The 17,026-nt window shown below is 44.8% G+C and overlaps 1 protein-coding gene across 1 annotated transcript; it reads right to left on the reverse strand.

Moving 5' to 3' along the window:
- Window positions 1–402: 402 nt before the first annotated feature.
- ENTPD6 (ectonucleoside triphosphate diphosphohydrolase 6) lies at window positions 403–16,650 on the reverse strand. The gene is made up of 14 exons (XM_082480799.1): window positions 16,638–16,650; window positions 14,292–14,632; window positions 12,836–12,912; window positions 11,907–12,050; window positions 10,669–10,744; window positions 9,008–9,043; window positions 7,738–7,826; window positions 6,275–6,354; window positions 5,288–5,352; window positions 4,831–4,932; window positions 4,217–4,357; window positions 3,277–3,333; window positions 2,114–2,226; window positions 403–1,857 (listed from the first exon to the last, which is right to left on the reverse strand). The coding sequence occupies exons 2-14, from the start codon at window positions 14,548–14,550 to the stop codon at window positions 1,768–1,770; spliced, it is 1,329 nt and encodes a 442-aa protein (XP_082336925.1). The 5' UTR covers window positions 14,551–14,632; window positions 16,638–16,650; the 3' UTR covers window positions 403–1,767.
- Between the last annotated feature and the right edge of the window lie 376 nt (window positions 16,651–17,026).

Genomic DNA, 17,026 nt, shown 5'->3' on the forward strand with positions numbered 1-17,026 from the left:
CCCGCTGCCCGGCGCCGGGACCGGGGTGGCGGCGAGGGAGGGCTGATGGGAACGGGGATGGCGTGTGGGGACGGGGGTGGTGGGTGAGGATGAGGATGAGGATGGTGCTGGATGGCATGGGTGGCTGGGATGGCGTGAGTGGGACAGGGATGGCATCTGGAGCTGTGACGGTGTGAGGGGATGGGAATGGCCTGAGGGGATAGGGATGGCATGGAGGGACAGCAATGGCACAGGGGGGCCCACAATGGTACGTGGGGACAGCAATGGTGTGGGGGTACAGTGATGGGGTGGGGGGACAGCGATGGCCTCAGGGCACTCATTTCCCCACCCACCCACCCACCCCCCAAGCTCTGGCGCTAAAAGCCACACCACCACTGCCACTTTTTCATTTTAAATTGGGGTTTTATTGTCAGTACGGTGGGGTTCAAGTGTCCCCTGTACACTCAGCTGCAGAGGCAGTGGCCATGCAGCGCCACAGGCCACCGTACCACATCTCACTGCCCCAGGGAATGGATGAGGCTGCGGCCACAATCCCACGAGTTGGGGCACGCGCTGCTGGCTCCCCAGGAGGCTGGGCTCTTTTGCACCCCCAAAAGACCACTCAGGTCTGCTCTAAACATCCACATAAATACAACACACTTCCACAGTTAGATTGCAACTAGCGCAGCACATCCTCTCCGGCTCCTGCTGCCTCCGAGATTGCTTCCAGCCCACATACAGGACACTGTTGGAGCGGTGTATTGCAGCTACCCTGCCACAGTTCAGTTGCAACCACAATACATTCATTTATCAAAGCGAGATGTGTCTGCAGGAAGCAGCACCCAAACCATCACGGTAAAAGCAAGCATTCACCCCGGGCCCTGCATCAGCTTCGCCAAGGCACAAATGTCTGTGAGGTCCAATAAGCCACACTCAGGGTTTAATTTTGTGTCGGTGTCTTGTTCATCGGTCTTACCCTGACCGACTCTAGAACTGCCAAAACCATCATTAGCCCTGTACCCTACTCCCCAGCCATGCTCGTCTAGATCCAGCAAATCTGATGTTGTCTTCCACCGCCCATCTCCCAAGAGCAAGGGAACCAACATTAGGCTGTTAGCATTAACCTTACGGGGCATATAGGCTCGGATTCGTGCCTCTGAGTCCATATCCAGTTTCCAGAGTGCTCCTGAGCTTTGCTAGTTCAGCAAGTGGAAAGCGGAGCTGAGACTTCCACACTGCACTTCAAAGCTGCTGCCTGTCGGCAGCACATCTGTGTAAATGCACTGTCTTTGCATGCACACACACACACAAGTTCACCTTCAAACACGGAAGTAGTAAAATAAAAATCATCACAGAAAAATGCTGACAAACAGGAAAAAACACCCTGAAATCAGGACGGTAAAGAGTTCCTTCTGGAGTGACCATTTCCTACAGCGACATCAGCACAGTACAAACACATAGTACAGGCATATTCCAAAAAGGTGTGTTTTTCTCATAGAGATCATAGATGTCCTGCAGAGTCCTGGTTTTCCTTCAACAATGATCAAGTTTTACATCAATCTGACTGCAGATGCTGTCAAATCAAGGCTTATTCTTTAGATACGGCACTCTGCACTGTAAAAAAGAGCTAGTGATGGAGGGGACTTGGTACGGTGTGGGAGGAAAGGGGCCTAGTTTACGATGATGACGTCCCAATGGACTCCAGAAGCCACAAGCAGGCCCTTCAATGGATTCTCCCACATCAGGCTTCCAAAAACTGAGACTCCCAAACATCAACTTCAAGGAGCTTTAGTACTGCAGTCTATTGAGTGAGTCGATGTAATGAAAAGTGGCTCCCAATGCCCAGCTTGTTTCAACATTGTTAATTTTCCGGGCAAGCTAGGGAAAAAAAAGAAAATCAAACAAAAAAGTTAAAACACAATTCTTTGGGAAAAGGAGAAGCACGCAAGGTGAATACAGTGCTGAAGGTTATCACAACCAGTTATCATCATTATGGGGACAGTGCCCCTCCACCCCCAATCACAAAGCATGTGTTGTAGCAAGAAGGCAAGTCAAGGACCAAGCTCCTGGCATGACAACTACTGCCTCAGAACCCTCCTGCCCGCTCTCCCCAGCAATCCACTTTGTGCATCACCTTAAAGACTTGGCTCTTCGGGAAGCCCAGCTCTTGCAGGAGGAAGGTGATGTATGTGAGGTCCATGCAGAGAAAAGGGCTGCTTCCGGGGCTGATTTCCATGGTCTTACATACTAAGGAGAAAGAAAACAGTGTCTGAATGTGTACTGTGGGCTCAGGCCAAACATCAGCCCAGCTTTGAAAAACCTCAAATGAATCCATAAACCACCTCTTGTCAGTTGAGTTGTGCAGTGATGGAACCTGTTACAATGGGGTTGAAATGACATGCACACATTAGCAGAAGCAGAAAACCTTTGGCACACTGGAAGGAAGACCGAGGCATTATGTCTTTCCCCTAAGATAGCTGAGTTTCTTATATCTCTCCAGGAAAGGATGAAAAGGGCCTCCAACTATTCTTCTATCTACTTCGAGCCTTTAAAAATCTGACCAGCCTCAGGCGTTTTATGTTTCTCAAGCATAAGCACTCAACAGATGTTGACAAAACCAACCAAGAAAAAAAAAAAAAGACAAAAGACAAAAGAAAAAGAAAAGACAAACAAAATAAAACCCACTTCCTTTCTCACGATGAATTATACAAATGGTAGTCCAGAAATCAGAACTGCAAAAATTGTTCAGTCATTCATAAAGTTTACCAAAAAGCCCCACGTCAGTTTGGTCAAAGCCTGAATTTATGGTATTAAGAAAAGAATGTTTACATTTGTAAACCTGCACAGGCAGTTCTCTCTGCAGCTGCTGAAGCGAAAAGCTACGAACCGGTTTTCCCCCTTTTCCAATTAACAATCAAGCGTATGAGCAAATGTTGAGACAAAAAAGAAAAAATAAACCAGACTAGATCAGGTTATCCTAACAGGATGAGAACCCCCACATTTCTTTTGAAAGCATGATTTCAGGACAGCTGTTAATGGCCAAGTTTATTAGTAATTCTTAAAACAGTTTTGAAATAGAAGTATTATAAGATGTGTCTTATGTGGGCTGCAAAAGCAAGAATTAATACAAAAGTAGTTGAGATTTTCAGACATAAGCAGAAATATTAGTGAGATGCTATAGAGAAAGGTGCTCAAGAGAGGTGCTCCATATTTACTTAAAAAAAAAATCAGGCTTCTCAGCATGTCACACATTTGCCACCTGGGTATGAATTATTAGTGTGTTTGTATTTTACGCACCATATTTAGCTGCAATTTCAAAGTCACCAACAGTTAAGCTTCCTCCTTTTTCTTTATCTGAAAGGGAAAAAAAAAAAGTGGTCTTTTATGATTTTTGTATAAAGGCAATTGTAGATTCAAGTCACAAAAGTTGTTTGGAAATCAAACCTTGAGCCACTGAAATCAATGACATAACTCACACTTGCTTTAAAGGTAAAAGAACCTTTAAAAGATTCTTAATATAGATTGAAAAGCCTTGTTTTATGAAGAACTTTTACCCTCGTTTGCTAAAGAAACAGTTTACACACTCCCTCACCTTGTCCCCATGTCTGTGCTGCCCTGCCTGGCGATGCCTGAACACAGCTAATGCCTTTGACCAGATCTGACAGGGCCGTGACGCTCTGCAACATATAAAATCTGAAACTATTTGTAAAACAAAGTGGCTGAGGAGGGGGGTTAGTTTGTCCCAACTAGCTTGAGATCATCTCATCAGCTGCTTTCTACCACTGAACATGACAGCCTGCTGTACACTAGCATACCACTGGAAAAGACACGGGATGCATTTTGAATACATGCGGAATTATCTGAAAATCTTCACTCCATCTAAAAAGGTCAGTGAAGCAAAACATACAGCCCAAGATCACTTTGCTGCTTTACCACCCAAGAAATTTGTTTATCATTATAAGGGCTTTTTTCTATTTTGGATTGTAGAGTTAATCAGAAAACAATTTCTAAAACGCAGACAGTTTGTTTAAAAAACATTACCAGAAGTTGCAGGTCCTATTCCACAGCCCCAGTCCCTTCTCTATAGAAATTAAACAGCATGAGACCAATGGTGCACAGCAGTGTAACAAAAGACTAAGATCCACGACAGCTTAGCAAAGCATCGTGATGTGCATAAGTGTTACCACTTCTTCCACAACTTGTAATTTAAAATGAAATGAAGCAGGAGCAAACATACCTATGAGACCAACCTCTGCTGCACGGTCATAGTAGTAGGAGAAAGTGTAAAAATCCAAGTCCTTCACTTCCTCAGCTTTATGCACTTTTTTGTAGAGCATTTTTGCCACTTTGTTAGAACAAGACTCATACAGAGGCTCACCTAAAAGAAGGCAAAGAACCCAGCACATTATAAGCAGGAAGTTAAATATACATAGAATCTATTTAGGATCTGCCAGGAAACAGGCTCTGTTTTGCATAACAGCACTTCATAAGCCCTTCACAGAGAACTGAAATCTGCATCTTCTTCCAGTGGCAACACTTACCATCCTCAGGTTGGGACTAAATATGCAATAGATCAGAGACGGACAACATCACTGGAGGCAGAAGGACTTGAAAGACCTGCTCGATGATTGCTCAACTCCATCTGCATTATCACTAGCAGCTTTACTGACTGAACAAGACACACCATGGCACAAGAGGAAAGAACTACAGAATCTCTCTAACAGCACATCAAGAGGAGCCAGACAGAACAGTAAACAGAGAATCTAATGTCTTTGCAAGAGGCAGAGAGTATATCATTTACTCTGCTAATAGCATGCTGGCCTAGATAGGAAGAGTGATAAATCACTATACCTGCCTTCTGTCCTTTAATTTTGTACACTATCTCAGCATGTTGCCATTCAGATTTGAAGCCAGGTGGTAAACAAGGGCTGATCAATTCCTCCCCTTCTCCTACTGCAGAAGTAAACCAAAGCCACATTAGGGAAAAACATAAGGAGTCAGTTTCAGATCCCTCAGCCCCAGCCCTGCTCCATACTGTCCCACAGCCTTAGCAAGGCATCTCCAGGCCCCAGTCATGATGTCAGATGTCCCATGCCCCACCAGGGCTGGCAAGAAACCAGGTCTCCTGGGATCTAGCAGTGTCACCTCCTGCATTTGTCTCAAATGCACCCAGCCATGGTGACAGGAGTCCACATACCACTCAGGAACCTTGAGCCCAGTGGGAAGGGGACAGACAACTCCTCCCCCCTACAACAGGGCTACGTACCCTATGCTCAGAGCCAAGACTTGAGGAGTGCCCATAACTTACAGGGTTTTCCCTCAACTCCTCCTAAAATGGCGAGCCTTGCTGACATCAGCCCGAGTCCCAGGTAACTGCAAAGGGATAAAAGCCTCTGTGAACAACAAACATCCTTCCTCTGATACTCCACTGACAACTTGGCTGGGACATGCCAGTCTTCTCTACACAGTCCCAGCAAACTGGCTCGAGTCAGCAGCTAATGCACATATGGGGAAGAATGCGACAACCCGCTCTCATATCACCCTTACCCAGAAGGATAATCTCTTTGTGAAAAAGCAGAAGCAATAGGTGTCAACAGTAATCTGGCTCTTGAAGAGCTGGGAAAGCTGAAGGCATTCCCCTAACATTTCTCCTACCCTCCTCAAAGGCAGCACAGCCTTTCTAGCATACAGAATTGACTCTTTGAGCCCAAACACACCCCACAGCAAACATAGGTGGGAAGAAGCTGCTTCCCTCTGCCAAAACACTGGGAGCCAGGGAAGATGGTGAGAAGGAACGAATGGCAGAGACAGCGCTGCGAACTCACTGCAACCCCTGTTCATCCTCCTGCGCCGCTTGGTGGTGAGGAGGTAGAAGAGCTGGGAGTGAAGCTGACCCTGGGAAGGAGGGAGAGGTTGGGGGAAGGTGATTTTGTTTTTGTTTTTATTTCTTATTATCCTACTGTTTAATTGGCAATAAATTACATTAACTTCTTTAAGTCAGTCTGTTTTGCCCACAACAGTAACTGATAAGTGACCTCCCTGTTCTTATCTTGACCCAAAAGCTTTTTGTCATATTTCGCCCCCCCCCCGCCATCCTGTTGATGGAAGGGGAGTCATAGAGTGGCTTGGTGGGCACATGGCAGGCAGCCAAGGTTAATCCACAATGACTTGGCTCAGGTTTCTCCGCTTTTTCCCAGTACTCATTTGCAAGGACCCCACTTCAGCAAAACACCTAGGTCTCACTGGCTTCATAGAAAGCTTCTATCTGCAGTGTGCTCCATTCCCCACAACTAACCTGTACGAATACAACTTGTAGGTGTTGTTAAACATCTGAAATGAAGTTGTATGGCCAGCTGGTGATGTCTGGAGAGTTGCCTGGAGGGAGAGAAAGATGTCACTGCAAGGTTTCTGCCAGCAGCAGCAAACATCAACAACACAATCCTCCAAAACATTAGGAAAAAAGTGAAACAACCCTAGCATGGTTCATAGAGAAATGATAAATCTCCAAGTATTTTGATTTGACTGCTGATACACAAGACAACCACAAAACCTGGAGCTAAAATAGTGTCTTTACATGACAGAGTCCAAACTGGCTACATTTCTCTTTGTATTCACAACAAATTGGTGTATAAAATAATTATTTTAATTAAAAAGGAATCCTTATTCCAGCTCTTGACTGCTTTTGTCAAGAGGCTACAGCAGCTGCCTCTCCACATGATCCCTACTAGGATCACACAGGGAAAACTGTGTGCAAAATAATATGGAAGCCAGGCACGCAGTTACTTCCTACTCAAGTGAATTCAGCTGTGAACTTCCACAAGCTAGAGGAAAAGCACATCACTGTGCTTGCCAAGGAACAGAGTGAGGACCAGCCCGTGGTCTGAAGAAATGAAAGGGTAATTATCTAAAGCACTTTGCAGCTTCTTCCCCAAGTGCACCAGCACAGCTAGCGCGTTTATGGGGAGCAAAGCTCAGGTCACGATCCTATTCATGCTGCTCATATCTTAACACCATCTCTAAGACCAGAATTTTCACATCCTGGACTCTTCACATCCCCTGTCATTCTGCTGTAAGAGCACAACATCTTGATTAGCCCAGGCTTGATCACACTAGATAAAGCATCCCAACCCTCTGCTTTTGTGCAGCTTTACTATGAACAGCATCTCTGCTCAGGGCAGAGACTTACAACTCCACATCCACAGGGCTTCAAGCTCACAGAACACCTATGAAAACACCACAACAAGAAACTGAAATGGCAAACATCAGCATGTATTTTTTACCACATATTAACAGTTGCTCCTTAGAAAGTATTCATTTGCAGCTGAGTGAACTCAAGAAAACCAGAAAAAAGTACTGAGAAGGCATATTCTTAAAACCCAATATAGGCCAAATGTTGGACGTGAATTCATTAACAGCACTGCCTTTGAGTTCTTCATTATAAGCAGCACAAACTAAGCGCCAAGGATTAAGATGCTCAGACAAACACTGTATTTTCCCCCAAGATAAAGCAGCCCTGGCAGATTCACCACATGCACCACTGACCCATGGTGTTGGAGTAAGAGGACTGACAAAGAGCTGTGAACGTCTCCGTGACTGACTGTAACAAGGCAGATGTTACCAAGTGACCTGGGTTTTTCTGTCAGAAGTGTGGCTTCATGTCACACTGACAAACTCTTGGTCTGTTTCCAAGGGAAACAAATCTCAGCAGTTCCTGATTTCTACACCAGCACTTCCCAATAGCATGAGTGGTCACATTACCTCCGTGCGTGGAAGGAAGGTGATCTGTGTTGATCCACCACCCAAATCCAGCATCCCTACACTTCTCTTCTGCGGATCATCTAGGCTACCTGAAATGTGTGACAGAACAGACAAAGCCATGGTGGGCACTGTGAGAAACTGGCCAGGAATAAAAACTAGAAGTACAGTGGCAAAGAAAGAGAACAATCTAAGTCCACCTGCCAGCTTCCAGCCAGCACTAAATTATACCATCATCTACCAGACACTTATTTTGGCTTTATCGGGGTGACCTGAAAATCTTCAAGTGACAGTTTCTCTTATTTCTCTGGTGGCTATTTATGCCCTAATTACAGCAGCTTTAGTTATTGGATTCCTAAACATTTCTCAGTGGATGCAAGGGCTCTTTTGCAAACTCTACTCTGGTAACCACTTTGTAACAGAGAGGAATGTGGTTTGCTTGGCCACCTCTCCCTGATCCCTTAGTGATATTTTGCAGATTCCTATGGCCAAGGGGACGACAGACTGAAAAGAGCTGCCTAAGAGACCCAGCTCTCTTGGAATTCTTCCTGCTGACAGCCCAAACCACTCTTCTCATTTAAATCCAGTTCTTCTCAGTTAGATCTTTCAAATACACCTTCCTGACAAGACTAGTTTGTCCCAATTGCCTCGGTATACTTCATGATAGTTGTTATTTGAAGATCTCTGACCTTTCTGATATTTCCTGTGAGCACAAAAAGCATTAGAGCACTTGTGGTATTGCCCCACACACTGTGTGCGCTGAACAGAGCATTCGGACAGCAGACTGCTTTACTTATTGTCAGAGAGGCTTTCAGCTTAGTTTTTTTCTTTACTCTTCAGCTACCCTTTTCTAACTCAGCAGTGTAAACACTTGTGGTATTTCTATGTTATAAATTTGTAAGGAAGTAGCATAGCACTTTCTTTCACTCTGTGCAGCTGCCAAGCACATCTAGAATATCCACATAAAAAATTTAGCCAGAGCTAGTGGCAGACTTTAAAAAGGAATAAAGTGCTCTGGCACCCTACAGGGAATTGAAATAAAGGCTACATTAAACATCTAGGAAAAGGGATTGAACTCCTCACTCTGTCAAGTAAATGGCCAAAATCCTAATGACTTAAATAGGCCAGGCCAAAAATAACTGCTGACTTATTCCCAGATCTTTCTTTCTCCCACTCCGCCCCAATGAATGAGCAAATCCCAGGCAGGAGCAGAAAACGGCATGAATTTCACAGCATTGGTGACATCTTTATACGCATGCTTGTGTATACATACCTGTTAAAAAATTTACTGTGATCCAGGCTGAAACACCTAATAAGGAAAACATTCAGAAGATGCACTATTAGACCATACCATTTCATTTTATCTAATAACAGTAACAAATAAGGTGAGCTGTATCACAAGGTCTTCCTGCTTTAGGACCTGTTTAGCTGGAGGCATTTTTAAGTTTTCTCATGCAGTTTAACAGCTCCATTTAAACAAAATAATCAGCAAACCAGAGCTTGCCACCCAACAATAGACAGAGACACCAGAGACCATCTGCCACAAGCTCCCTTGTCTCCCTTTCATAAATGGAGGACTTCTAATACAAAATCTCCAAAGGATGTCTAGTTGGAGCTAAGCAAGAAGGTCCTTCAAGAAGGGTGAATAGGACTGGCTCTGCTGAGCTCCCCTGATCCACCTTGCCCCAAAGCCAATCATTCCACAACTGTCAACAGCCATCAAAAACCAAGATTGGTTTATGAACCAATGACAAATTGACAAACCTTGAACAAAGACAATGACCTTCTATAACAGAGCTTATGTGATATTTGGGAGAGAAGCCCCATATATGAAATGCCTGGAGAACTCTGTATTTCACAGGTCAAAAACTTGGGCAAGAAGTCACAAAGGCCTCACTCCTTAGCTAAAAGACAAGGAGATTACTGACACTCACATTGTTAATTTTCTAGGAAAACATCCACTGGTAAGCTTTTGTTTGATGTCAGCCACTCAACTTTCCTTTGAATACTAGGAATTTTTCATCTTTTCAGTGTTATAATTTTTCCTATTTTCCTCTAAGCATTCTTGTGAGCATTCACTGTTTCTGTCCTCTTCTTGTTTTATAAGCCTTTGCTCCATAAATAAGATGAATTAGTGGGCCGTATGTTAACAAATTCAAATATTTATCCATGGGGTTAAAACGCAAGGCATGCTAAGGAACATGGTCCAGTTCAACCCTTGGCTGAACCAAGGCTGTCACTGCTATTAATGATTTTAAAACAAAACAAAAAGAAGAATTACAATGTCTTTCTTCCATTAAGCAAGTAAAAAAGAAACTCATAAACAGCTCCAAACAGCTCCAGCTATTTTAAAGTTTGGTTTCTAAGCAGATTTGAAACACATCATACTCAGTTACTTAGAATTTAGACATGTTTCTTCAAATTATTTTAAACCCAGACTAATTCTAGGTTCTATCCTCGGCATTTTTTGATGAGCATCAACTTACTTCAGCCTGTATTTTCTTCTCTACATAACATTTTTGAGATTGAATTCACAATCACATGCATTAGATCAGTTATAATTAACACTATGACCAAATACTTCCAGAAAGCCATGATAAGCATTGCCAAGAGCAGGGTGTGCAAAACCAGTTGTTGAAGACTGCCTCAACAAGCGGATATTCAGAAACCTTTCCAGAAGTGCTGACTGCACAGTAGCTTCCTGGTGATCCCACAGGGACTGCCCGGCACTCAGAGCTTTAAAAATCAGGACAGAGTTCAGGACTTCAAATTGGAAAATGTAGCAGAAGATCTCTTTGGCAGGCACTGCCTGAGGCAGCGTGAAAACTGTATCAAAACCGCTGTTTGCAGGTTCCCATTAAGGTGAGTGGGGACTTGTCACAGTGCAGCAGGAATCTCCAGGACTGCAGAAAGGGTCTCCACAAATTAGCCTACCTTCATCGGTTCCATTCATTATCGACACGCAGTTGTCTCTCACGAAGAAGGGGGAGGCCTGAAAAATCTCCTTCACCTGTAGTTCAAATACAAGCTACACTCAGAGAAATCTGTTTTCAGCTGGAAAGCAAGGGTTTTTTTTAAACTCCATTTTTACACAACTGCTTCTCTTCTTGGACCAGATCCTGACTGCTGCTCACCACTTTGTTTGAAGGTCAAGAGCCCAATAAGCATCAGCCTGCAGTCTGCTACAAAAGCCCAGCGATTTACACGCTGACTTTGCAGTTTGGTGCAGAGATAGGGATGGATGTGTGGGTTTTCAAGCATGAAGACTGCTCAGAAACGCCATTAACAAGGGACGGACATGGGTAGAGAAGGGAACCCAGTTTACTTTGCTGCAACTGGTGACACATGGGTATTGTATATGAATGGGAGAGGCAAAAGATAAACACCCTGGCTTCCAGGAATGCCCCAGGGAATGGCATTTTTAACAGGAGCATGTTGGCTGTTAGAAGTCCTCTACACTACATCCCACATGAGGTAGCAAAGCTTTAGGTTTCCAGAGTCCTCTAAAGTAACAATTGCAGCAGTTCCAGTTGAAATTCAGCATGGAAAAGAATGGGCCAGCTTGCAGGCAGCACAGAACAATACAGAGAGGGGTTTCAACCATACCATGTTTCTTCCTTCCAATTACTGCTTAGAAAAAGAGTACACTTAGTGCACACAAGAAATGTTTCCTGCAGCAGTAAGGTCTAGAACATAGTATTTTATTTTTATGATGTTTTAAAATAGTAGACGTATTTGACATGCCTATAAATACAATTTATATTACTTCCTATCAATATGAAGGAGCAACCTTGCAGCAGCAGGCTGATAACGTGACCAATCAAATAGCAGAGAGCTTTTCTCAAAATAGCAGCATCCTGGTCAAAACCACCAACAAACACACTCAGTTAAGAACAAGCCTGTGGTAACTGCTAGGAGTATCTCATTACACTTGTTAACGTTAAATGTCATCTCCAGGCTTATTCAGAGCTGTCATCATTCCTCTCTGCTTGTACTCATGCCACTTTTCCCCCTAACCCCATTTGAGATCAGGTGGCTCTGAACTGCTTTCAGGATTAAATGATAGAAATGGCTCATGTACATGAAGGTAAAGGAGTATGTACCTTACACAGAAGGGAACAAATTTTGCTATAAAATCTCTGGAAAGCAAACTGAAAGACATGAAATAGTACCTTATCTAGCAACTTCTGAGCTTTCTCTCCTGGCAGCAACCGTAGTCCAGCTGTGGCTTTCAGGACCAGAGGAGTAAACTTCCACAGCTCCATAGGAACTTCCTTCTTTGCCACCTCCAGGAGCTCTTTTATTCCCTGGCCACTCTGTGGGCAGAGAAAGAACAAAAAAAGGCATCTTAGAAACTCTTTGGATTTGCCTTTCTTGGAAGGGCAAAAAGGTGATCAGAGGTATGATTCACTATCAATGTGGAACAGAGACAAGTGAATATCACCAGGGGTCAGGAGAAGGTGGAGGACTCACTATCTCCTAACAGCATGAGACCTGGTGGATATAATGGGGATTCTCCAGCAACAGGTCAAAAACAAACAGGAAGAGTCACTTTTTCAAACAGTCACATAGAACTCTCTGCCACTGAATGTTTTGGCTACAAAAGGTTCAAAAGGCAGTATGACAAATCCCTGGGGAAAAAAGGCCTTTGGAACCAGTAAAACACTGTGAGCTGGGTGTTAAGCCTGGCTCAGGAAGACCCTAAATCCCTGTGAGCCAGAAGGTAAAGGAGACAGGAGAGAAGTCACTTAGTACTTGGCCTGTTAGACTGTTTTCCTGAGAATCCAACTCAGTTGCTTTTGGAGAAGGCTCTGCTCCAATCCAACACAGCTCTTGTGTCATTTTCTTAAGGGTGTCGTAATTCTTAAGGCAGCAACAGGAAAAACATCTACTGACCACCACTGAGTGGGAATAGATGCGTTCTGCTCCTTGCTCCTCTGCATGCTGACCAACTTTTACTGTGGACTTGTATCACTTGGAGACACTCCCCTGAACTGAGACAGTTCAGCATACTGCACCACAGCAAGATGTGATTTGTGGGGCATATCAAGAACAGGAGGTTTTGGGGCACCTACTTTTACAGTAACAGAAACAAAATTACCTTTTCGACATCATCGGCATATGCAGATAGACCTGGCTTCAGTGCTTTAAACGTCTCATGGGTTAATTTGGGAGTCTCTGTTCAAAAGCAGTAGTCCAAAATAAGTAATCGTACAAATAATTTTGCATACACAAAAAGAAAACTATTTTACGAATTACGTCATTATGTGATAACGGAAGTCAACTCAAGTCTCTGTCTAATGAACTACCAACAGCCACTTGACCTTTAAATACAGCTCTTGCTATGAAATTAGCTCCCGAGAAAACCAGTTTTAAAAGTCATGGCTGTTTTTCAGGTGCTGGTGTCTACTATGCACATATTTTTCATGCACAGCAGATAACCACCAGATGGATGCAAGTTCTCTTTGAGCCCTTACACCTGCCATGTGCAGTTTTCCAAACTGCATTGGTAACAAAGACCCCACATTTCAGCGTGCTCTGTTCTGGCTAAACTTAACTCCAGCAAAACTCAGTGGAAGCTTTGCCACCATTTTCAATGGCAGCAAAGGGAGCCAGACCATACTATTTTGGACACCTACAGTATAGACAATTATACGAATTTGCAGGCAAGATAACACGAGCTTGACAACATCCTCCTCCTGTACCCAACTACAATCCATAAAGTTTTCTGCAATATATTCTGAAATCGTGTTTAAAGAGAAGCAGGCAAGAAGAAGCAAAGATTTGGGAATACACTGAAAGAAGGAAATCCATGGATGCTGCTTAATGCCTTTGGTGGCTAAGCCTTACACTAGCCCCTTTTCCAAACCTAAGGTGCTCCCCACAGGCCAATCGCACCACACACCATGCTGCTAATCATTAAAAGCATCCTCAGATCACCTACTAACAGCATCCACATGGGTTCTTTCATCTTTTAAGAGTTCCACAACTAGGAGCTGACAACACCTAAAGAGATGAAGCTTATGACTCCAGAGGAAAACTGGAGTGTTTTTGTACACTTCTATCTCACTTCTCAGCATTACTTTCTGTCCAGATGCAATACATAGCAATTTTAATCAAACAGCGAAGTTTTGCAATTTAAACCCAACACCAAAGCCAAGGATGCACAAAATCAGACAATAAAGAGAGAAGCAGCTCACTGCCAGGCACTGGAGACAGCCAACAACCTCATGGTGAAAATCAGGAGGAATAAGGCAGTTTGAATTTATAATCCTCTCTTCCACCACGCAGTGTGATGAAAAACTGCTCTTCTTCAAGGCACCATTCTAAAAGGTACCGCTGCTATTTAGTTCACATTCTGACACTACATTTTCTCCTTGTTGAATGTTTTCATAATTCCATTCAAACCCACACACTTGAATCATAATGTACTTCCTGATGGCTCTCTAGAAACAGCTAAACTATGTTTGTTCAAGTAATCCCTAGAAAAGAATCACCAATAATCTGCTCTATATGTTATGGAAGAATTAATCTATCGTGTAATGAGCAGGCCATACCTTTTGGCTGCTGTGTAAATTTAAAAATATGGACGCGAGTTCCTGTGCTTCCTGCGTCAAACATAATTCCATAAAAGACCGAGAGATCCGTGGTCAGTGTCTGATGGTTCAGTTTGTCTTCCCTGCTTTCAGCAACTCCTTCTGCTGCTCCCACAATCGGTTTGGAATCCAAGTGCCATTTTATGTATGCAACATAAATAGCTATACATGCCAAAATTCCAAAAGCGAAGAACCGCTTTGATATCTTCATGGCTTCCATTTATCAGATTTTTTGTTTCTTCCCTTTATCAAGTGTTTTATTTCTTGTCCTTCACACAGAACAGGTGGTTCCCACATCACTCCTATATGCAACAGAAAAGAAAAGATATGTTTTATTTTCTAAATCTGCTGAAAGGATTTAAGAGTATGATGGTTATTTGATAAGGGACTTACAGGAGTAAACTTGACTTGAGCATTAGTTAAACACTTAACTGTTAGTTGGTTTAGATCTGTGATAAGAAAGTTAGGCATGACAGTCAACATAAGCAGTAAGTCATTGCAACAAAGAGCCTAGTAAAAAAATTTACACACATGGAGTGACAGACTACTGCTGGCAAGTAAAACAGTTTACACCTGCAGCATCTGGAATAAGACTGAGATATCAGCTACTGTCTTCAGTGCCCAAATCTATCTCAACTAACCAGGAAAATTTGCAGTTGAATGCTTACATTTATTCCAGTAGGACGATGTAGAATCCTGCATTCAAAAATCTGGGATTCACCTGCAAATCACTTGTAAAGCTGGACCTAGCAGCAAAATTCCTCTCTCCCATGTTGCTTGTCCTAACCATCGAATGCCTCCAAATGCTGCTGAATGCCTGTGAGACCACACACTTGTTCAGAAGGAACATATCCATCCTCCTTCAGAATGTCATTGAGATCTACAACTAATTTTAAGACGTGAAGCTGCATAAATCTTCTGTCCCCATTGCTACTGAGGCCTAAGAAGGAACAGAGTAAGGGGAGTTCAGAGAAGCTAAACAGAGTAACTGAGGTGGGAAGAGACCTCAAGAGATCTCTCATCCAACCTCCTGCTCAAAGCACCGGCAGCTACGGGGACCCACCATGTTGGTCAGGGCTACATCCAACTGCACCTTGAAAACCTCCAAGGACAGAGATCCCACAACCTCTCTGGGCAACCCAAATCATTTGCAGTTACCTTTGTTAGTTCCTGGATGGTGAAGGAGATTCCAGAAGACTGGAAAAGTGCAATTTAAAATCAGTGTTTAAAAGGCAACACAGAAGATCTAGGGAATTAGAGTGACATTCCCAGCTCCAATACCAGGAAAAAAACCACAGCAAAGCACAACACAAGAAATCTACAAGCACCCACATGACATCATCCAGATGATTAAAAAATAGCGGTGATTTATGGGGAGCAAATTACGTTACACTTTTCTTGTTTTGATAGTGTAATGAAGAAGAGAAAGCAAACCAACTGATGAAGTTGACTCGAACAAAGCTTTGACAAATACGTAATCAGTGGATGATATGAATTCATGAGGTGTACAGAAGATGTGAGGGGGAGGAATTTAAATTCAAGGGAAGAATTTAAATTCAAGGTGATTACAGGGTATTGCCAAAAATGGGCAAGAAAAAAAATTTATAAAAATGAAGGAAAGCAACACCACAGGCACAAATACATATGATGAATAGAATGGCGTAGGAGAAAAGGAACTGTAGGCTGTCAAGAAACAGAAATCAGGGAGACGGCATTGCTAAAAAAAACCATGAAAAATCTTTCTGGCTTCCACCAGCAGGCGATTACGGCACATGTACGGGGTGATCACCCTGATCTTCCCGGTGCCAGACAAGGCCTCCGCTGCAGCTACACGAGAGCTAACGAACACGCCACGGGAGGAACGCAGCAGGAACCGGGCGATCCTCTGAGGGGACAGAAGCCTCCACGGCGGGAGAGGGGAGGCTGGAAGGACGATGGGGACGGGGGAGGAGGAGCAGCAGCCCGCCAGCCCAAATCCCTCTACCCCCATTTTCCTGCAGGGAACCCCGCGCTTAACTCTTCCCTGAATTTGCCAGGGCGACGATGAGATCTGCTGCAAAGGAAAAGCTTTCGGCCTGCGCGGCCGAGGACAGGGGGGGACCCCGCGGGAGACGGGTGTCGGGCCGCTGCCCGCCGCTCCACAGGCCCGGGCCTGCGCGGCCCCGCCGCAGCCTCACAGCGCGGTCAGCCCCGGCCCGCCCGCCACCACCACCGTGCCCCCCTCACACACGGATCCCCGCTACCGCCGCCCCCCAGTGCGCGGTGCAGTTCCCGGCCGACCCCGCCCGCCTGCCTGCCTGCACTCACGCCGCGGCCGGCCCCGCCATGGCGACGCCGCTGCTCCGCCCCTCCCGCTGCGCAGGCGCGGTCCGGGCCGCGCCGCTTCCCTGCCCCGCTCTACCGGGGGACGCGGGGTTGCGCACAGTGATCCGGGACAGGTGTTGGGTGGCGGGGTTTCTCTGTGAGGAGGGGTTCGGGCTGCCCTGCGAGGGACACGGCCGGTTCTGCAGCGGCCTCCCCCCCGCCAGGCCCAGCGGAGCCCCTCGGTGGTGGCGGCCCAGAAAGCCAACGGTGGCCTGGGCTGCATCAAAGGCAGCGTGGCCTGCAGGTCCGGGGAGGTGGTTCTGCACCTCTGCTCCGCTGTGGTGAGACCCCACCTGGAGTACTGCCTCCAGCTCTGGGGACCTCAGCACAGG

This window comes from Vanellus vanellus (genome assembly GCF_965231255.1).
Source record: "Vanellus vanellus genome assembly, chromosome: 3".
NCBI lineage: Eukaryota > Metazoa > Chordata > Aves > Charadriiformes > Charadriidae > Vanellus > Vanellus vanellus.

What these genes read in the sequence shown, in the direction of transcription:
- ENTPD6 (XM_082480799.1), bottom strand. Translation starts at nt 14,550, where the DNA reads ATGGAAGCCATGAAGATATCAAAGCGGTTCTTCGCTTTTGGAATTTTG. An exon ending in ATGCCGATGATGTCGAAAAG is followed by an intron (nt 12,051 to 12,835) that starts GTAATTTTGTTT and finishes CTCTGCCCACAG; the next exon opens with AGTGGCCAGGGAATAAAAGA. An exon ending in CTCAGAAGTTGCTAGATAAG is followed by an intron (nt 10,745 to 11,906) that starts GTACTATTTCAT and finishes TTTGAACTACAG; the next exon opens with GTGAAGGAGATTTTTCAGGC.